Source organism: Hypanus sabinus, chromosome 21 (genome assembly GCF_030144855.1).
Source record: "Hypanus sabinus isolate sHypSab1 chromosome 21, sHypSab1.hap1, whole genome shotgun sequence".
Lineage (NCBI taxonomy): Eukaryota > Metazoa > Chordata > Chondrichthyes > Myliobatiformes > Dasyatidae > Hypanus > Hypanus sabinus.
In genome coordinates, this window is record NC_082726.1 from 65,253,044 (window position 1) to 65,275,938 (window position 22,895).

The following is a 22,895-nucleotide window of genomic DNA, read 5'->3' on the forward strand; positions in this document are numbered from 1 at the left end:
AACACAATAAGCCTAAAGAACCCAATTAAAAAATAACAAAACTACATGAATATCAATATAAAAGCCATCCTATAAAACAAAGTACATAGATTGACTACATACGTAAAGTGACACTAGGTGATATGTATATAGTGGGGCGGGTTGTTGGGTGGAGGTGTTGATCAACCTGACAGCTTGGGAGAAGTATTTGCAGTGTTACCGGTGCAAGTGAAGCCAGAGGAGTTGCAGGATTGAGCCTCACTCGAGGACTTGATGCCTCGTGCAGTTGAGATTCAGATGGTGGACTAGAACAGGTGATCATCTTTAAACCCAGAACCCTTCTGCCTGGTTCCCTGCAATTTTATCACCCCGGGAGCTTTCCACAGGTCAGGGACCAGCAGTGTCTGCAAGTGGCCAGATTTGTTCTTCATTCCATGCGTTGGCACTGGGATCGCTCTGCACCCAGACTGGTGGGCGGTGAGCAGTGTTAACGGTGATGACTCGATCAGTGCTTGGTAGCACACACTCATTGTTTTAGGACTGGTTACTTTCCCTCTGATTCCTAAATGGTCCATGAGAACTACCTCACTATTTTGTTCTATTTTTGCACTTTGTAAAGTATTTCTCATTGTAACTTGGAATAATTTTGAATGTGGTGCGCTGTACTGCTGCTGTAAAACAAATTTCCTGGATGGTGAAGGTCCTTAATGATGGTGACATTGATAACCAAGGACCCTCGCCACCTAGGATTTTCCGGGGCCCTTTTCACATTGCTACCATCAGGGAGGAGGTACAGGAGCTGCCCCCCCCCCCACCCCACATCACCAACCCTCTCCTCATTACACCCCCTCTTGCTTGTTTATGTGACCTTAATCTCCTGCATTGGGTATTTATCAGTCTTTTTCTTTGTGTGTTGCAGATTCCTGAAGCCCTTTTTTTTTGGAGCAACCAGCTGATGATCTCATCCGGCCAGGAATTTGAGTGGTCATCTGTGTGGACAAGGCGACGGGGGAAGGGGGCATTTTTTCAACATGGCCAGCACTGGCCTGTTGCTGTGACACCCAGTCTGGTGCCTGTGAGATTTTGAGCACAGAAGGGTGGAGCTTGGGGGCGGTTGTTGATGGTGGACAGAGAGGGATGGGATTGTTTTGCCATGGTCACGTAGAATAAATGGCAGCTCGTGAGGAGTGGCTTACTGCTTGTCGCTGCTGCTGGTCATCCCCTCCTTTTCACCAATCTCTCTCGGACACTCTTCCCGTCAGCGAGCCTGGGACAGCCCCGTGCTCACCATGGTTAAGTTTTGGAAGTTTGTGCGGAATTTCCGGCAACTTGAGCTGCACCGGCTGATCGTGATGCTCATGGTATTCAGCTTGGTCTCCATGTGCTTCCTGGCCTACTATGTCACCAACAGCCCCAAGATCAAGGAGGCTTTGCCTCTGCCCATCAGCGATTGCAACAGTCAACACAGAATGTCTCACCCTCCACGGCGTTACCTGCCCCCTCTGGACACGTCCAGGACTGACCCCGTGGTTCTGATCTTTGCCGAAAGTATTTATTCTCAGCTGATACAAGAGATTGTGACTATTTTGGAATCGAGCCGCTTTAAATACAGGACAGAGATAGCCCCGGGGAAAGGGGATGTGCCGACACTAACAGAGAAAAATAGGGGACGTTTTGCCCTCATAGTGTATGAAAATATTTTGAAGTATGTGAATCTGGATGCCTGGAATAGAGAGTTGCTGGACAAGTACTGCATAGAGTATGGTGTGGGAATTATTGCTTTCTTCAAAGCCAACGAGAACAGCTTGCTAAGCGCGCAGCTTAAAGGGTTTCCTCTGTACCTGCACTCAAACCTTGGCCTGAAGGATTACCACGTCAACCCCAACGCACCCCTGCTTTATGTCACTCGAGCTAACCAGGTGGAGCAAGGCCCGTTGCCAGGTGACGACTGGACTATCTTTCAGTCCAACCACAGCACCTACGAGCCAGTGCTGCTGGCCAGTACGAAGTCAGCAGAGCACATCCCCCATCTGAACAGCCACAAGGCACTGCACGCCACGGTGGTCCAGGACTTGGGTTTGCACGATGGTATCCAAAGGGTCTTCTTCGGGAACACCCTGAACTTCTGGTTACACAAGCTGATTTTCGTTGACGCGATCGCCTACCTCACTGGCAAACGACTGTGTCTGTCCCTGGATCGCTACCTATTGGTGGACATTGATGACATCTTTGTGGGGAAGGAAGGCACTAGGATGAAAGTGCTGGATGTTGAGGTAAGCAATCCAACCCAACTCACGTCGAGTTCATTATCATGGAAAATTGGTTAATTATTGATGCAGTAATATAGTGGCTAGCATTATGCTTTAAGCACCAATGACCCATGTTCAATTCTGCCACAGACTGTAAGGAGTTTGTACATTCTCCCTGTGACTGTGTGGGTTTCCTCTGGGTGCTCCAGTTTCCTCCCACAGTTCAAACACCTGTGGGCTGGTCATCACAATGCTATGTTGATATCAGAGGCACTTTCAAACTCTCCTGAGCACATCCTTAGACTGTGGCTGTTGGTGCAAATGACATACTTGGATGTTTTGATGTACTCGTGACAAATAAAGCTAAACCCTTAATCTCACATACTGAGGTGCAGTGAGAAACCTGCTTTGCTTATTGTTCATATAAATCAGTTCTGTACAATGGTGCATCGAGGTAGAACAAGGGAAAACAAAGAAAAACGAAATAAATTTTATTAATTTTCATAGGCATAACAACAGTAATACAGAGAGGTTGGTAATACACAGTTAATAAACAGTATATACAAGTATAAGCTATAGATAACACAAGTGTATTAAGCCTCCCAAACTCTTGATGTGGTTAACATGATGGGAAAAAAATGCCAAAAAAAAACCAAATTAGAAATTAAAAAAAACCTAAACTAAGCAAACCTAAAATTAAACAAAGCTGGGCTATTATATTACAACAGATATAGTCAATAATGTCAATAACTCTGCTCCTCAATCCAAATATTTAAGGATAATAAGAAGGATTCGGAAAAGGTCAAGTGACATCTTATGAAAATGTTGAATAAATGGTCTCCAAATTTCTTTGAATTTAACCAAAGGGTCAAAAATGACACTAATGATTTTTTTCTAAATTTAAACAAGATATATAGTGTGGGAAAACCATTGGAATGTAGTAGGAGGATTAATCTTTCCAATCCAATAACATGGATCTTCTTGCCATTAATGTAACAAATGCAATCATCAGACGAGCTGAAGAGGATAGATGACTATTCTCCACCAAGGGTAAGCCAAAAATTGCAGTAATAGGATGAGGATATAAATCAATATTCAAAACAGTTGAAATAATATCAAAAACACCTTTCCAATATTTCTCCAAAGAATGGCAAGACCAAAACATACGAATCAGAGGCTACTTCCAAAATGCAGGTCGAATCTTTGCTAATGTGAACCTTGGTTGGCATGGAGAAGATGGGCAGAAGGGCCTGTTTCTGCACTGTATGACTCTGACTCTATTGCTTTCATTCGGTGCAGTGTCATATGATGTTGGCGTTCATGGTGTTTCCATGATCATGATTGTTGGTAATTTTTTTTCTACAGAAGTGGTTTGTCTTTGCCTTCTGGGCAGTGTCTTTACAAGATTGGTAACCCCAGTCATTATCAATACTCCTCAGAGATTGTCTGGCACCAGTGGTTGCATAACCAGGACTTGTGATATGCACCAGCTGCTCATACAACCATCCACCACCTACCCCCATTCTTCACGTGACCCTGATTGTGGTGGGGTGGGAGTTGCTAAGCAGGTGCTACACCTTGCCCAGTGGTGACCTGCAGGCTAGCGGAGGGGAGGAGTGACTTGAGTTTCCACTCAAAGATGTTGGTGTTTGTGTCGCAGCCTGGTATGGGAACATCAATGCCTTTGAATGGAAAATCCTCTAAAAGGTCGTAGATTCGGCCGAGTCAGTCATGGGCAAAGCCCTCCCAACCATTAAGCACATCTGCATGGAATGCTGTCATAGGAAAGCAGCATCCATCATCAGAGATCCTCACCACCCAGGCCATGTTCTTGCTGCTACCATCAGGTAGTTGGTTACAAGAGCCTCAGGACTCGCACCACCAGGTTCAGCAACAGTTACTGTCTCTGCATTGAACATGAGAGGGGGTCTGTTCAAGTGGGATGTGAGACGCAAGTTTTTTTTTAAAAAACTGAGTGGTAGATGCCTGGAATGTGCTGCCTGGTGTGGTGGTGGAGGCAAATACATTAGAGGCTTTTAAAGGATGTACGTGGATGTAAGGAAGATGGAGTGATATGCACATGGTGCAGGTAGGTGGAGTTAGTGTTTGGATGGTTTTGATTTGCTTTTCAGCTGGCTTGGCACAGCATTGTGGGCTGAATGGCCTGTTCCTGTGCTCCACTGTTTGATCTTCTGTATAACCATCAGTGTTATATCACAATCACAATTTGTGTTGGCGCGTAGCCTAGTGGGCAAGGCACCAGAGTAGTAACCTGAAGGTCACTGGTTCAGCTGAGGCAGTGTGTTTGTGTCCTTGAGCAAGGCACTTAACAACATTGCTCTGTGATGTCACTGGTGCCAAGCTGCATGGGTCCTAGTCCCCTTCCCTTGGACAACATCGGGGCGTGGAGAGGGGAAGGCCTGCAGCTTGGGCAACTGCCGGTCTCCCATACAACCCTGACCAGGCCTGTGCCCTGGAAACCCCAGGAGCAGATCCATGGTTTCTCGAGACCGACGGATGCCACACACATAACCATCAGGATTTTGGTCTACCCATCCATTGAGATGTTCCCACAACCAAAGACCTCAATTCAAGGACTTTTTACCTTGGTATTACATGTTTTCATTATTTATTACTATTTATTTATATTTGCATTTGAATAGTATGTTGTCTTCTGCACCTTCATTGATTCTGTTATAGTTACTATTCTTTTGATTTGTTGTGCAGACAAGAAATTGAATTTTAGGGTTGTATATGGTGATATGGATGTACTTTGATAATAAAATTAACTGTGAACTTTGGTAGAGACGCATCTCCACCCTGCCACCCAACTCTGCAGTGCACTAATATAGAAGGAAGTCTTGTCACTTTTTCCCTATCCTTGCTACGTGACTCCAAACACTGGAGTTAGAATTGCTTTATTACTGTCACACACAGTGAAAAGCTTGTCCTGCCTACTGTTCATACAGATTAATCCTTTACAACCGTGCATTGTGGTAAATAAGAGTGCAGGTAAACGGTACGCTGCAAGGCCACGACGTTATTTTGCAATGTCAGGAGCCAATCTTACTGTATTGGGGGGTGGGGGACTGTTCAATGGTCATAACAGCAGGGCAGAAATTGTGCAACACACCAAAAACGTTTGAGGGAACTCGGCAGGTCAGGCAGCATCTATGGAGGTGAATAAACAGTCCATATTTCTTGCTAGGACCCTCCATCAGAAGCAGAAAGAAAGTGTAGACAGCTGTCCGAGTCCCAGTGCAGAGGGTCCCTGTTCTCTGTTTTGGCCTGGGCTAATGAAGCTTTTGGCTCAATACAGACGCCGCTCAGCTCAGCATTTTCTGAGTCAGTCTGACTCTGAGTTGGCAAAGAGTGGGGTTCTGGTATTTGGGGCACGTGAGTGTCTGGACCCTTGGAGGGTGTGGTGGATTTTTGGGTGTCTGTTGGACTTGGTGATGATAACGGACAAAGGAGGTAGACATTGCTCAGGATGGGGTAGCACCTGTCTAATGGTTCCAAGTTGTTTTCCACACCCTGATGACCCGTGTCTGGGGCAGGAGGCAATTTTTGGTTATCGCAAAGTACACTGCAGATACTATGGTCAAATCAACACGTACAAACAAGCTGGATGAACTCAGCAGGTCGGGCAGCATCTGTTGAAACGAGCAGTCTACGTTTCGGGCTGAGTCCTGATGAAGAGTATCGGCCCGAAACCATAGAACACTACAGCACAGTACAGGCCCTTCAGCCCTTCATGTTGTGCCGACCCATATAATCCTTAATAAAGCAACACGAGTGAATCTGCAGATGCTGGAAATAAATAAAAAACATGAAATGTTTTTTATTATTCCTTAATTAAAAAAAAAGTACTAAACCCACACTACCCCATAACCCTCCATTTTTCTTTCATCCATGTGCCTATCCAAGAGGCTCTTAAATACCCCTAATGTTTTAGCCTTCACCACCATCCCTGGAAAGTCATTCCAGGCACTCACAACCCTCTGTGTGTAAAAAACAAACAAACAAACATACTTACCCCTGATGTCTCCCCTAAACTTCCCTCCCTTAATTTTGTACATATGCCCTCTGGTGTTTGCTATTGGTGCCCTGGGAAACAGGTACTGACTATCCACCCTATCTATGCCTCTCATAATCTTGTAGAAACGTTGACTGCTTGTTTCAACGGATGCTGCCCGACCTGCTGAGTTCATCCAGCTTGTTTGTACGTGTTGAATCTTTGGTTATGTTGGCTACTTTACTGAGGCAGTGAGAATTGTAGATAGAATTCATGGAAGGGAGGCTGGTTACTATGATGTGCAGAGCTATGTAGTTTAATTGGTTCAACACGACAGAATGGGCCGAAGGGCTTGTGAAATCTCAGTTTGTATTACAAAGTCAGAGCACAGAAAGCCCTTTGGCCCATTTTGCCCCTACCAGCTTTTTGAATTGGTTACCCAGGTCACTCTGCAACTGCAACTCCTCCCACCCCAATGAGGGTCATGCAAAGCCATATGAGCAGTGGTGGGTGACCATATGAGCAGCTGGTGCATATCAGAATCACTGACGCCAGGCAACCTCTGAAGAGTATTGATAATGGCTGGGGTCATCCGTCCTGTAAAGACACTGCCCAGAAGAAGGCAATGGTAAATCACTACTGTTGAAAAATTTGCCAAGAACAATCATGGTCACTGTGATCAGCCACATCATGGCTCATAATGATGTCATATGATATGGCACATAATGATGATGACCCAGTTAGGGTTCTATCCCAGAGCCTGCATCTTTAAATATCTTGGATTCGGTCCCCACACCACCTCTCAACAGAACTTTAAGAAAATTTTCATTTAAATCCAAGTGATTTATAAATATTTTAGTAGGATAGTATTGCTTTTACAGCTCGGGGTGTTCCAGAGTTGTCTGTAAGAAGTTTATACTTCCTCCCTGTGATCAAGTAGGTTTCCTCTGGGTGCTCCGGTTTCCTCCCACATTCCAAAGACGTATCAGTTAGTAGGTTTATTGATCATTGTACATGGTCCTGTGATTATGCCAGTGATAAATAGGTGGGTTGTTGGGTTTTGCAACTTGTTTGGTTGGAAGGGTCTGTTCTGTGCTGTATCTAAATAGAATACTGGTTCCTATTTCTGTGGGATAATATTTAAATTGAAAGGCAAATTCTGAATGGAATAAAAATATCTTGGAGATATTTACATGGTAAAGATATTCCTGAGGCAATTTTTCCAAGACATTTGGTTAATAAATGAGGTATCATAAACTATTACAGGCACAGCTCTATATTAGTCAAAGTTGGTTTAGACCATATTTCCCTTGGCCATATTATTTGGAAACTGCATTTTTTTTGTTAAAAGAAGAAATTGGGAGTGAAAATCTATCAGGTAGAGAAAATCCACCAAGCATTTATCTTGAAGAGTTTTGTTTACCGATTCATGAGGTGTGGACGTGTCTGGCAGGCCCAATATTTAACGTCCTCAACAAAGTGACACAGTACTTAAGTCCTTGTGGAATTGGTTTGGTGCCTGAACATTTCAAAGGACAGTTAATAATCAACCAAGTTGCATGTTCACCCTCCATAGCTTCAGTGTACTCCCAGTGGCCACTTCATTGTCTTCTGCTTCTGTGGCCCGTCCAATTCAAGGTTTGATGTGTTGTGCATTCAGAAATGCTCTTCTGCACACCACTGTTATAACGTGGTTATCTGAGTTGCTGTCAGCTTGAACAAGTCTGGCCATTCTCCTCTGACCTCCTCTCATTAACAAGACGTTTTTGCCCATAGAACTGGTTCTCACTCGATGTTTTTCACATCATTCTCTGTAAGCTCTAGAGACTGCTTTACATGAAAATCCCAGGAGATAAGCATTTTCTGAGATACTCCAAACCACCCCATCTGGCACCAACAATCATTCCACAGTCACAGGCACTTGGATCACATTTCTTCCCCATTCTAATATTAGGTCTGAGCAACAACTGAACCTCTTGACCATGTCTGCATGCTTTTGTGTATCAAGATGCTTCCACATGATTGGCTGATAATCTATTTGTATTAATGAGCAGGTGTGCCTAATAAAGTGGCCACTGAGTGTATACTTCTCACGGCTTCCGTAAAGCTACCTGGTCACACCATAGCTTGTTATGGCAACTGCTGTTCCATGACGGCATGGAACTGCAGAGTTATGAACACAGCTCAGCACACCACAGGGGCCAGCCTCCCCTCCATGAGCAATTTCACTTCCTGCTCTTAGTTCACAGCCATACAGATAGCTCCTTGTAGCTGTCAGGTGAGAAGGGGAGAGGTTCAGGGAGATGGGTGGGCTAAGTTTTTTTTAATATATACTGAAGAGTGGTAGGTGTCTGGAACATGGATGGTAGTAGAAGCAGATTTAACAGTGTAATTTAATAGGCTTTTAGATCAATGTGTGAATATGCAAGGAATAGTAGGAAGAGGATCACGTGCAGGCAGAAGGAATTTAGTTTGATTTGGCATTGTGTTCAGCGCTGACATAGTGGGCCGAGGCACCTGTTTCTGCGCTGTCCTTCCATGGTCTACTCTTCTGTCCTATCAGATTCCTCCTCCTTCGGTCCTTTATCTTTTCCACCTATCACCTCTCAGCTTTCTAAGTCACCCCCCCCCCACTTTCCCACCTTCCCACTCACCTGGCCTCACCTATCACCTGCCCTATTCTTTTTCTCAGCCCCCCCCCCCACCTTGTTCTTGCTTCCTCCCCCTTCCTTTCCAGTTGGTCCTGTTACAAGTTCTAATGTTTTTTCTTTGTGCACTGCAGTATTCCATTGTTTCTCCATTGTTTCCAGCGATTTACATGTGTTGAGGTAACCAGTGGGTGAATGGAACTTATTTGAGAGATCAAGGTACTGAGGATTTATCACTGGAGATGATTTGATATCAGGAGTCTGTACTGCTGATGTGAGTTTTGTCCCAAGTTACTGTTGAGCATTCCAGCGGCTCTGAGAAGGAATAGTTATCCTGCAACTTCCCTACAGTCAGACCTGAGCCCACTTGAGGAGCATTCTATGAACTTGCATTTTAGGAGCAATTAAATGATATTAGACCCATCAACTGTTGCTGTCATAGACCAAAATCTTGGCTGAATCTCACTCACAGCTCCATTTTCTCATTCGAACCGTTTCTTTTAATTCCAAGTGCCCCAAACTCTACCATTCTCCATTGTGAAAGAACGGGGAATATTACAGCAAGGTACAGGCCCGCAATCTTGTGCCGACCTTTTAACCTATTCTAAGGTCAATCTAACTCTTACCAATTTGTCCTCATTCAGAATGCTGCTGAGACTTAACTAAAACCAGGATGAGGGAGTATATCACTCCTGTCCCAGCTACTGTGCATTGGCTTCCTGTATCATTTAGAATTGATGTTAAAGTTCTCTCACTAATTTTAAGGTTCTCAATGCTCTGGGATTGGGAGTACGTGACAGAATTGCTGTCATTTTATAATCCTGCTCAAGCTGTCGGGTCTTGCGCTGGTCTGTCAAATTTAAATGATCTTCCTTGAAGGATAATTGGCAGATCAGCGTTTTTGTACTACACTTCGAAGCTGTGGAACTTGATACCCAAATCTATAAAGGATTGCAGATTCAGTTGACAGCTTTAAATGCCATTTCAAAACATCTTTATTAACCTATTTATTGAACTAACATTTTTTCTTTTATTTTCATGTTTGCACGTTAGCCCATTGTAAAACACTTCAAACGACTTCATCTGTATGAAACATGCTCTATGAATGTTATTATTTTTCAACTGTGTGACTATCTAACTTTCGTAAATGTCCCTCATAGACAATGTTTTTTATGTGAGGGTCACTTTATGCATTTTGCTCTGGATTTCCAGCATCTATCAAGACTCTTGTGTCCTATCCGTCCCTGATGTATCTGCCATAACCACCACTCTCGGTAGCGCATTCCATTCTCTGTGTAATAAAACCTGCCTCAGGCATCCACTCCCATACTTTGCTCCAATCAGCATAAAGCTATGCCTTCTCATATTAGCAGCTTCTGCCCTGGGAAAGAGGCATTGCTGGCCACTCAGTCTGTGCCTCTTAACATCTTGTACGGCCCTATTGAGTTACTTCTCATCCTTCTGTTTAAAGAGAAAAGCTCTAGCTCCCTCAACCTATTCACATAAAGCATCCAGACAGCTTCCTGGTAAATCTCCTCTGCGCCCACTGAAACTTTCACATCCTTCCTACAATGAAGAGACCAGAACTGAACACAATATTCCAAGTGTGGTCTATTTAGGGTTTTATAAAGCTGCAGCATTACCTGGTGGCTCTTAAATGCAACCCTTGACTCATGAAGGACAACATGCAATACTTCCTGTGCCCTTAACTCTTGGTGGAGTGTGTCTTGGGCATCTGAAACCTGGCGGAGCCCGTCCCTCTCCAGGTTTGACCACGGCCGATTTCTTCCAACTAGGCGGCTCGCCTTGGTCGTGAACACGTGGCCATTATAGTTCATCTGAGAACCTTTCTGCCCCAGCCGGTGACTTCATCATGGAAGTCATTCACCCAGTGGTGCTGTGTTAACACCACCCCTTCAAGTGGTTTAGCCCCCCAGCTGAAGCGGTTTACCAGGGTGTGGTGCTTGGAGCCAACACGTGAGGGATTTAGGAGATGGATGAGGACCGGTGATGCCTGTCCACCCTGTCTGGTAGGGAGCAGCATGCCAGACATCAAAGTACTACCTCTATCCAGAGCAATACACTCTTTCCCAAGTGGATGAAGGAAGAGCTCAGAAGAATGAAACCCATCAAATATTGAAAGGCCTAGATCAAGTGGATGTGGAGAGGATGTTTCTGTAATGGGACACTCTGGACCAGAGAGCACAGCCTCTGAATAGAGGGATGTCCCTTTAGAACAGAGATGAGGAAGAATTTCTTTAGCCAGGGGGTGGTGAATCTGTGGAATTCACTGCCACAGGCAGCTGTGGAGGCCAAGTGACAGTGTATTTAAAGTGGCAATTAATGGGGGCTTGATTAGTCAGGACATCAAAGTTCACGGGAAGAAGGCAGGAGAATGGCATTGAGGGAAAAAATAAAACAGCCATGATGGAATGGTGGAGCAGACTTGATGGGCCAAATGGCCTAATTCTGCTCCTATGATTTAGGCCTGAAGGAACACTTCCCTGGTGGATGGAAGTGTCTTCAATTTGAATTGTTTCCTGACATGTTGAATGTTTCCAGCATTCCTGTTTTTTTTTTCCACACTTCAGATTTCTGACATTTCAGTTTATATTGAAGTGTGTGTGGCTTTGTCTGGGGTGATGCTGGCCTTGAGAGTTGTTAGGCCTGCTGTCATCTGGCACTGGTGGAATATTCCATCATTCCCCTGACATTAGATGCTGACCTTGTCTGGATCACTTGTATCCAGCAAATGAATTGAACAAAATAGTAAGGAGGTTAACCCTAGCTTCCTCTCTAATATCAAGCAATATGCAACGAGAATGTATTTTTAAGTATCATCATGGCTGTTTTCATGGACTTGGCTGTTGACAACTGTAGTGGCATGTTTCTAGTAATGAATGCTCCATGTAAAGGGCAATGTGGGAAAAAAAATATTTATTTAGTAGAGGAGTGGAACACAGTGTGGTCTTCTGCTGTTGCTGCCAATTCTCCTCACAGTTTGATGCGTGTTCAGAGATGCTCTTCTGCACACCACTGTTGTAACGTGTGGTTGCCTCCCTCTCAGCTTGAACCAAACTGGCGATTCTCCTCAGACCTCTCATTGATGAGGCACCCCCCCCCCCCCCCCACAGAGCTGCTGCTCACTGGACATATTTTGTTTCTCTCACCATTCTCTGTGAACTTTAGAGACTGTTGAGTTCGAAAATCCCAGGAGTTCAGCAATTTCTGAGATACTTGAATCACCCTGTCTGTCTCCTATAATGCTTCCATGGTCAAAGTTATAATGTATGGATCTATTTCTTTTAGAAAATTGTTAACAATTTTACAAAATCTCTTGAGCCTTTAACCAGTTGTAATAGCTGAGAGATTTAGATTTTATGAAAGGAACCAGGCAACAGGTGAAAGCCTTTCTGAACACATTACAAACTTTCCCATTACTGTGACTTTAGAGATGGACTTTCTGATACAGTGAGGGACAGGCTTGTAGGTGGCATGCATAGTCAAAGCACTCAAATGAGATTACTGATAGAAAGAGACCTAACCATAGAACGGGCACTGACCATTGCAGTATCGCTAAAGATTGCAGCAAAGGATGCAGCAGAACTACAAAAAAGGTTAGAATGTGAAATGCACAAAATGTTCCTGAATGGTGCAGGAAAAAGCCAAAAATGTTATCGCTGTGGGAAATCCTCCCAAGATGCAAATGACTGGTTCAAAGAAAAGGTCTGCAGGATGTGTCACAGACAAGGTCACGTTAAGAGTGTGCAAGGCAGACAAAAAGCACACCCGAGTGGAAAGTCTCAAACACAAAGCAAAGCAAATGCATTAAGTTACTGAATGTAAAACAGAGTCAGACAGCACAGAGTCTGACAAAGGTGAACTGTCATACCTAGAAATGCACTGTATTACTGAAGCAGGTCACAATAGATGTGTCCAGTGTAATGGTGAAAATGGAGCTGGATACAGAGTCAGCTTTGTCCATAATTCCAGAGGCTGACTACAACAACTGTTTTCTAAGATAACATTAGAGAAGACCTCGGTGATGCTAAAGATGTACACGGATGAAAGTGCGTCTTCCAAAGGCAAATTGAAAGTGTGACTTATGGAGGCCAACCAACAATTAGAGCTTTATGTATTGAAAAGAGGAGAGCCAGAACTTTTCGGGCATGAATGGTTGAGAAAAATACAACTGGACTGGCACTCAATCAAAGCTCTGTGTGGTATCAACACAGCAGCAGCCCAAATGGTAGCACTAACCAGAGACTTGATGCTAATGAGGTGGTGTTTGAGAAGGGGATTGGTAAATTCAAAGGCATGAAGGCCAGAATTGAACTGGATGAAACAGCAACACCAAGGTTCTATAAAGTACGTCCAGTGCCTTATACACTACATCCTAAAGAGAATGCTGATCTTCAGAACTTGGAGGCATCTGGAATTCTCCAAGGTTGAGAGGAGTGATTAGCCCGTCCATTGTCCTGATCAAGAACAGGAAGGCTGGAGCTATATGCATATGTGGGGATTTCAAGGTGAGCATCAGCCCAGTGCTGTGTACTGTGCAGTATCCCCTGCCACAAATAGAAGACATTTTTGCATCTTTGGGAGAGGTTTTCAAAGATTGACTTGTCACAAGCCTATCTGCCAATGGAGACTGAGGAGTCAAGCAGGAGGCTCCTCACAATCAACATTCACGAGTATTCATTCCAGTATAATCATCCATCGAAATTGAAAGCCGCACACACACATGTGCTGGAGGAACTCTTCAGGTCATGCAGAGTCTATGGAGAGGAGTAAACAGTCAACATTTTTTCCTTGTAGTGACGGAGGATGAGAGGTGACCTGATAGAAGTGTACAAGATAATGAGAGGCATTGATCATGTGGATAGTCAGAGGCTTTTTCCCAGAGCTGAAATGGCTAGCACGAGAGGGTACAGTTTTAAGGTGCTTGGAAGTGGGTACAGAAGAGATGTTAGGAATAAGTTTTTTACGCAGGGAGTGGTGAGTGCGTGGAGGCAGACATGATGAGATTTTTTTTCCAGAGACTGCTGGATAGGTACATGGAGCTTAGAAAAAATAGAGGGCTATGGGTAACTCCTGGTAATTTCTAAAGTAAGTACATGTTTGGCATAGCTTTGTGAGGTGAAGTAGGTTTGTGCTGTAGGTTCTCTTATGTTTTAGTCAGGAAATTAATGAATCACGTTCTCTTCCTTCTTTCCAAACAGTGTTTCTTCAGAACACGGGGCATTGGTGTGCACTCAGTGGCTACAGAGGGCAGTAATTGGAATTAAATGGATTGAATATAAGAGAAATTCTGGAGAAACCTGGGCAGGTTTTAAATTTGGAGGTGGATGCACAATAAAGTTTCTTTTCTTGGGCCTGGTCCTACAAGGAGATGGTGAGGGTGATGTGATTCTGAAATGGGAACCTTGCATGTCAAGAAATTTGCAATGGGTCACAGATTCTGTGCAGAGAAGTGTTTCAGCTGGAAAGCTTTTGCTGAATTGGTAGGGAGACAAGGCAGGGTCATTTTCTCCCCCCAGAGAGTAAATGTCAAAGATTAGAGGGCATGGTTTTAAGGTGAGAGGGAGAAGGTTCAAAGGTCCAATTTAATGTCAGAGAAAATGTATACAATATACCTCATGAAATGCTTTTTTCTTCACAAACATCCATGAAAACAAAGAATGAAGGACAGATAAAAGTAAGAACCCCAAAGTACCCCCCCGGCTCCCGTCTCCTGCGCGTAAGCGGCAGCGAGCAACAATCTCCTCCCAGTACCAGCAAAAAAAAGCAAGAATCAGCACCACCACCGAGTAGTCAGTGTGAGCAAAGCAATAGCAAAGACAGACTTGTAGTTACCCCAAAGACTTTGCGTTTCATCCAGCCTTCGACATCCTACAGATTCTTTCTCTCCCTAATGAGGGAGAAAATGGTGTCTCTGTTTTCCCAGCGAGTGGGGAGACATAACAGACAACTCACTGGTTTACGATGTTAAAAGTCTGTTCCATCACTTTTTTGGAGCTCTGTGCCAGAAGATCGCAAAGATCTTGGGTCTTTGGGCCCACATCAGATATCCAGACTCCCCCCAACGACACACAGATCTCCTGCCATGACACCGACCCTGGATCCGCCCGTCTCCAAAGCCCCGAGATCTTAGGCTTCCAAATTCGAGCCGGAATCTCAGGCCGAACCCTTGGTGTGCCGAGCAATGGCCAGTCCTGAAACCCCGTGAACGGGTCTCGTTCCCACAAAGAACCGAAGTCAGCGTGTAACTCCAGGTCAGAGTCTTCAAAAGAACCCTGAAAGGGAAAAATAAAGATATTAAAGATGAAAATAGAGCAAGATGCAAGCAAAGGAGTAACCATTTAGCGCCATCTTAACTTCACTCCACCTCCCCAACGGGCATTTACGAAGAAAATAACATGCACCAATTGCTGGGGGAACTCAGCAGGTCAGGCAGAATCTATGGAGAGGAATGAGCAGTCAGTGTTTAAAGCTGAGGCTCTTCATCAGTTCTGACTCTTTATTCCTGTCAAACTTCTCCTTTTTCAGCTCCTTACCTCTAACACCTGTCATCTCCCAGTTTCTCACTTCATCTCTCTCCCCACCCACCTTCCCATTTACCTGATCTCACCTATCACCTGCCAGCTTGTACTCCTCCCCTCCCCCACCTTCTTATTCTGGCTTCTTCCCCCTTCCTTTTCAGTCCTGATGAAGGGTCTCAGCCCAAAACGTTGACTGCAGATGCTGCCTGACCTAGTAAGTTCCTCCAGAGTTTTGTGTGTGTTACACTGGATTTGCAGCATCTCTTGTGTTTGTGCTCACAAGGTGATGCTCCTTTTATATGGAGAATGGTGGGCATCTGGAACGGGCTGTTGGGGAGGTGGCAGAAACAGATACACTATGTTACAGTTGATCTTTGAGAGGCATTTGGCCAGACTCTGGAACAGGCAGGGAATAGACTGATATGGAACAGATTTGCGGTTTAAATTGGTACTGTAATTGGTGCAGATGATCCTATTCCTGTATTGTTCCATGCTGGAGATGAGCATTGCCCAGTAACAGGAACCTAAAATGCAGGTAGGAAGGGGTTAAGCCGCCACAGACATGACTGCGGAGCACCATGAAGCAGGCTTCTACGGTGATGGAAGTGACAGTGAACTGAAACCTGATGTACCGCTGATAAATTACTCAAGGCAGCAGTTTGCATCTGCCTGCTTCTCTCCACAGCATCACCCATCATTCCATTCAAGCAGCTCTCTATCTTGCTGATTAAAATGGACACAGGTCAAGCCTGAGGTGAAGATGGCTAGCTTCATTTTTGCTGATAGCAGGGAGCGAAATGGGAGGGTGTGAAGGGAGTGTTAGAGATCGAACAGCAAATATACAAAACAATTACTTTTTTTGATTGCTGAGATGAGTTGGTTAATATTTGGTCACCACAGTAGCGAAGTGGTTAGAGTGAGGCTTTGGGGGGGGGCATGACAGCACAAAACTGCACACCATAGTCCAAATTAGGCCTCACCATTATCTTATACAACTTCAACACTGCAACCCAACTCTGAATGTAACCACATGGTTAGTATCACTGTCTCTTTATCCTTCTCACTCTGATTATGAACAGTTCCCTCATTAGTAACAGGCTAACATCCACGAGACAAAAAGTTAACCCTTTCTTCTGAACTTCTGGACAGTGATTGGCATCTCCTGCTATGCCTGTACTCTGATCTATGTGCCATGATTTGAAATTTAAAGAGGCTAGGACTTCATTATCTGGCGTGTAGAAGATTTGATAGAGGTATACAAAATTATGAGGCGTATAGTTAGGATAAATGTAAGTAGGCTTTTTCCACTGAGATTAGGTGAGGCTAGAATTGAGATCATGGGCTAAGGGTGAAAGGTGAAATGTTTAACAGGAATGAGAGGGAATTTCTATGCTCAAAGGTCGTGAGTGTGGAATGAGCCGCCAGTGCAAGTGGTGTGTGTATGTTGAGTTAGAAATTTAAGAGAAGTTTGGATAAGTACATGAATGGGGAGGGATATGGAAGTCTGTATAGTTCGTTGATCGATGGGACGAGGCAGAGTAATAGTTTGGTGTGGACGAGATGGAGTGAAGTGCCTGTTTCTGTGTTGTAATGCTCTATGACTCTGACTTGACCAGGTTCCAACCTGCCATTTCTTTTCTCTGCAGGCTTTGCTTCTGTCACAAAACAAGCTGAGAACTCTGGTCCCAAACTTCACCTTCAATCTTGGTTTTTCCGGCAAGTTCTACCATACAGGTAAGAGCAGCATTTTTAGCATAAACTTTTGTATTCTCCCTTTTCACAATCGTCAGACCCTTGGTGTCAGCAGCCACTCCTACACACTCCACAACTATACAAGAAGTCCAGGTCCAACCTGCAAATCAAGGGCAAAAACTCAATTCGGATTGAGGTTAGAGACAAAACGGATGTATGTCAATTCTTGGCAGGGTTTTGCAGGCCGTTACTTCCTACAAAGTAAAACCTAGCATGAATAGGCTGTAGTGCTTTGCTCCCAGATGAGCTCAGTGCCTTTTATGCACTCTTTGTAAGGGAGAATAAAACTACACCTGTGCGAATCCTTGCAGTATCCAGTGGCCCTGTCTCTTGAGAGGCTGACATCAGAGCATTTTTCATGTGGGTGAGTCTCCGCAAGGTGTCAGGTCCTGGTAGGGATCAGAAAACATCTGTCCAAAGACATCTTCAATGTCTCACTGCTGCAGTCAGAGGTTCCAGCTGCTTCTAAAGGGTCTCCTGGTGCTCAATAAGAGCAGGGTGAGCTGCTTCAGTGACTGTTTCCCAGTTGCACTCGCATCTGCTGTGGTAAAGTGCTTTGTGAGGTTGGTCATGGCTGGAATCAACTCCTGCCTGCTGCAATTTGCCCATCACCACAATAGTTCCACAGCAGATTCAACATCACTGGCTGTCTACTCAGCCTTGGGTCACCTGGACAATGGCAAGACCTACGTCAGGCTGCTGTTTATTGACCATAGCTCAGAGTTCAACTTAATCGTACCCTCAGTTCTAATCAACAGGCTTCAAAACCTGGGCCTCGGTACCTCCCTCTGCAACTAGGCCCTTGATTTCCTCACTGGGAGACCACAGTCTATGCAGATCGGAAATGACATCTTCTCCTTGCTGACAATCAGCACTGCCTCACCTCGAGGAAGCTTGCTCAGCTCACTGCTCTATGCTCTACACCAGGCATGGGTAAACTACGGCCCGCGGGCCATATGCGGCCCGTTAAGCTTTTTAATCCGGCCCGCAGAACTTGATGAAATTATATTAATAAACCTTGTTAACGTTTTTTCCCCGCAATTCTGGCGTTCTCCCAATAGATGACGCACTCTATATACATTGACCTTTGTTGAGGTGCAGCGTATTACTCCACATTTGCGCTTTACTCTTTGTTCGGCTCGACCTATTTGTGTGAACAGACGTTCAGCGTCATGAACATCAACAAAGCCAGCCACAGATCCAAGTTAACTGACCAACACCTCAGATCCATCCTGAGAATCGCCACAACAAAACTAAATCCAGACTTTGATGCGCTGGCTAAAAAGGGAGACCAACAACACTGTTCCCACTGAAATTAAAAATAAGTTTCTTCGTTGTGTTATGTAAAAAATGCATTTGAAAATATTTTTTTCAATAAGCCTTACATGTTACATGTCATTTCTGTTTAGTGATGGACATGAGTAGTGCGCAGGTGCACGTACGTTCTCAAAATAAAAAATGCGCTCCAGATCAAATAACGTGCTCCGCATACTGGCACGCTCTCACTGTTCTGTCATTGTGCGGGTCGTTGTTGAGTTTTGGCACAGGGGACAATTGAATAAGGAGGAGCAGGACAAGTAGACCTCCATCTCCTACCGTTTTTGAAATTAAGACAGTCAGGAGGAGAGTGATGATGATAATATCTTGAAGGATAACAGAATTTTCAGTGCTTTAAAATAATAACTGTTACTATTAAAAAAAGCTGTATTTTATTCATTTAATTTTCAGTGTTTTAAAAGTCATTTCAATAAATAGCTAAATACCATGGGACTTCAAAGACAGATATTTTGTTGTAATGCATTTGTTCATTTTCAATTGAAATTAAAGCACATTTTTTCTACATATCCCAAATATATTTTATTTTCTCTTATGAGGTGTATTATCAAAACACTCCGTCCATCTGCTCCTGGTCCGGCCTCCCTGTCAAATTTAGAACCCTTTGTGGCCCTCAAGTCAAAAAGTTTGCCCACCCCTGCTCTACACACACTAGTGTGTGACTAGGCGTAAGTACAAATGCCATATATAAGTTTGTTGAGGAGAGGGTCCAGAGGGAGGTTTACAAGGTCGATCCCAGGAATGAAAGGGTTAATGTATGAGCAGCATTTGATGGCTCTGGAAAGGGGAGTCTCATTAAAACCGAATTAAATCAGCCGAGACCCTTCAGAGCTGGAATAGGGTAGTGGGGAGAGGGGAAGGAGTGCGGGCTGGTGGTGTGAGTCCTGAGGACCTTGAAGTGGAGAATGGATAGAGATACATTTATATAGATTTTTGTGAGGCTCAGGGTGGAGGAGGAAGCAGAGCTATCACAAGTCAGCCATGGACATGGTGAATCAAGAATCTGTGCTGTCTTCTATCAACAGGTTCTCCGCTGGAAAAGTTAGCATAAGAACTGGGTGGAGAGGTGTCTCTGTCAAGGGAGGTGGAAGGTGTTTGTTCACTTTGCTTGCCTGCAAGTTACCCTTGGGCAAGGTGTAGCACCTGCTTAGTCCTTTGATCAGGGTCACATGAGGCTGTGGGAGCAGGTGGTGGATGGTCATATGATCAGCTGGTGCAGATCACAAGTCCTGGTTGCATGACCACTGATGCCAGGCAGACGATCTTTGAAGAGTATTGATAATGGCCGGGGTCACCTGTCTTGTAAAGACACTGCCCAGAAGGCAATGGCAAACTACTTCTGTAGAAGGATTTGCCAAGAACAGTCACGGTCTTGGAAAGACAACAATTACCTGTGTCTTTTGACACAACATGTGACGAAAGAGCAAACCATAATCAAAACTGAGTGGTGTGTGGCGCTGGTGGAAGGACAGGCTGCAAGTCCTGATGAATGGTCTAGGCCCGAAATCTTGACTTCATAGGTGGTGCTTGACTTGCTGAATTCCTCCAGCAACAAAAGAATCTGCAAGCTTTTAAGATGAGTGATTTTAACACAATGTCCCTGAATGATACTTAATCTTAAATGATGAAAGTAGCAGGGGCTGGTGGTCAGCACTAAGCAGAAAGGTTGGGGACGTGTCTCTGTCTGTCTGTCTTTAATGGAGGGACACATTTGGGAGGTGAGGGACACGAGGGGAGCTATTAGAAAATTCAAGAGAACGTGGGAAAACAAGGAAGTGGGGCTAACAGCTGGTAAAAATATTTCTATCTTCATATGGCTTTTTTTCAGCAATAAAATTGTAATCCAAAGCAGCTGGTTTTGATAATCACTAGGCATGTAATTTTTCCAGGGTGTGACAAGTTTGGAAGAAAAGCTAGATGTTTTTGTTTTGTGGCTTGTTACTAATGAGGGAACTGTTTCAAAATCAGAATGACTTGGATAAAAAGCGTGACACTAATCTCCATGTCACTATATTCTGCGTTGGGGTGTTTTATTGAAGTTGTATTAGACATTGGTGAGGCTTAATTTGGAGTATTCTGTGCAGTGTCACTCTCTGGTTCACCAACCTACAGGAAAAGTATCAATAAGATTGAACAAGTACAGAGTAAACTTAAAAAGATGCTGCTGGGACTTGAGGACCTGAGTTAATAGGGAAAGGCCAAATAGGTTAGAAGTTTTTTCTGCTCTGGAACATTGGCGAATGAAGGAGATTTGATAGAAGTATAGAAAATTGAGGGGTACAGATAGGGTAAATGCAAGCAGGCATTTTTCATTGAGGTTGGGTGAATCTACAACCAGAGGTCATGTGTTAAGGGTAAAAGGTGAAAATTTTAAGAGCATGTGAGGGGGAACTTCTTCACTCAGGGTGGTGTGAATGTGGAATAAGCTGTTAGCAGAAGTGGCAGATGTGGGCTTGATTTAAACATTTAAGAGATATTTGGGTAAGTACATAGATGGGAGGGCTCTGGTCCAGGTGCAGATTGATGGGACGAGACAGAGTAATAGTTCAGTACAGATTAGAAGGGCCTGTTTCTGTGCTGTTGGACTCTGACTTCATGACTCTCGTCCATTACTGTGCTAAGATCTGCCCATCTTGGTCTTGAGTGTACTTGTCGGTTCAGTATTATTGGAACCCCATCAAGGATAAAATTGGCTATGATAAGCCTAGGCTGCAACAATTCTTTTCTCATTCCATTCACAAATGGTAGAGCTATTATCCTTGGACATGGGACTTGTAGGTTTAATGGGGTCAAGTTAAAGTGAGGACAGTTGGCTTATAAAGGACACTTGGAAATTTTTTTTAAGAAAGGTAAAAATGGAATACAAAAGTAAGCCAGCCAGTAATATTAAAGAGAACACCAGAAGTTTCTTCAGATACATAAAGAGTAAAAGAAAGGCGAGAGTGGATATTGGACTACTGGAAAATGATGCTGGAGAGGCAGTAATAGGGGACAAAGAAATGGTAGATGAACTGAATAAGTATTTGCATCAGTCTTAACTGGTAAACACAAGCAGTATGATGGAAGTTTGTGTCAGGGGTTGGTCATGAGGTGTGTGAAGCTACCATAACTAGAGAGAAGGTTTTTGGGAAATTGAAAGTTCTGAAGGTAGATAAGTCAGCTGAATCAGATGGTTTTCAGCCAGGGTTCTGAAAGAGGTGGCTGAAGAGGTTGTGGAGGCGTTAGTAATGATCTTTCAAGAATCACTGGATTCTGGAAGACTGGAAAATTGTAAATGTCACGCTACTCTTCAAGAAGGGAGAGTGGCTGAAGAAAGGAAGCTGTAGGCCAGTTAGTCTGACCTCTGGTTGGAAGGATGTAGGAGTTGATTTATAAAGGTTGAGGTCTCAGGGTACTTGGAGGCACATGATGAAATAGACCATAGTCAGCTTAGTTTCCTCAAGAAAAAATCTTGCCTGACTGATCTGTTGGAATTCTTTGAAGAAATAACAAGCAGATTAGACAAAGGAGAATAGGTTGATGTTGTGTACATTGATTTTAAGAAGGCCTTTGAGAAAGTGCCAAACATGAGGCTACTAACAAGCTACAAGCCCATGGTATTACAGGAAAGGTTCTAGCATGGTTAAAGCAGTGGCCGTTTGGCAGGAGGCAAAGAGTGGGAATAAAGGGAGCCATTTCTGACTGGCTGCCAGTGACTAGCAGTGTTTCACAGGTGTCTTTGTTGGGATCAATTCTTTTTATGTTTTATGTCAATGATTTAGATGATGGAATTGATGGCTTTGTTGCAAAGTTTGCAGATGATATAAAAGTAAATGGAGGGTCAGGTAGTTTTGGGGAACTAGAGAGGCTACAAAAGGATGGATAGATTAGGAGAATGGGCAAAGAAATGGCAGATGGAATAGTGTTTGAAAGTGGGCATGCATGTTGGTGGAAGAAATTAAAGAGTTGACTATTTTCTAAATGGAGAGAAAATGCAAAAAAAAAGAGGTGCTAAAGGACTTGGGAGCCCTTGTGCAGGACACCCTAAAGGTTAATTTACAGGTTGAGTCTGTGGTGAGGAAGACAAATGTAATGTTAGCATTCATTTCAAGAGGACTAAAATATAAAAGCAAGGATGTAATGTTGAAACATTATAAAGCACTGGTAAGGCCACACGTGGAATATTGTGAGCAGGTTTGGCCCCTCAGAAAGGATGCGCTGAAACTAGAGCGGGTTCGAAGGGCGTTCACGAAACGATTCCAGGATTGAATGGCTTGTCATATGAAGAGGGCTAGAATTCAGAAGAATGAGGGGGGTGACCTTATTGAAACCTATCGAATGGAGAAATGCCTTGGTAGAGTGGATGTGGAGAGGATGTTTCCTGTAGTGGGGGAAT

General features: G+C 44.0%; 1 protein-coding gene across 2 annotated transcripts in view; it reads left to right on the plus strand.

Moving 5' to 3' along the window:
• The window catches only part of ndst2a (N-deacetylase/N-sulfotransferase (heparan glucosaminyl) 2a), a 501,430-nt gene that overhangs the window by 397,462 nt on the left and 81,073 nt on the right, over positions 1–22,895 (plus strand). For both annotated transcript variants that reach the window (XM_059946764.1, XM_059946765.1), the window contains exons 6-7: positions 899–2,252; positions 17,080–17,167. In XM_059946764.1, the coding sequence (XP_059802747.1) occupies positions 1,269–2,252; positions 17,080–17,167 (1,072 nt within the window). In that variant the 5' untranslated portion in view covers positions 899–1,268. The remainder of the gene's footprint in view (positions 1–898; positions 2,253–17,079; positions 17,168–22,895) is intronic.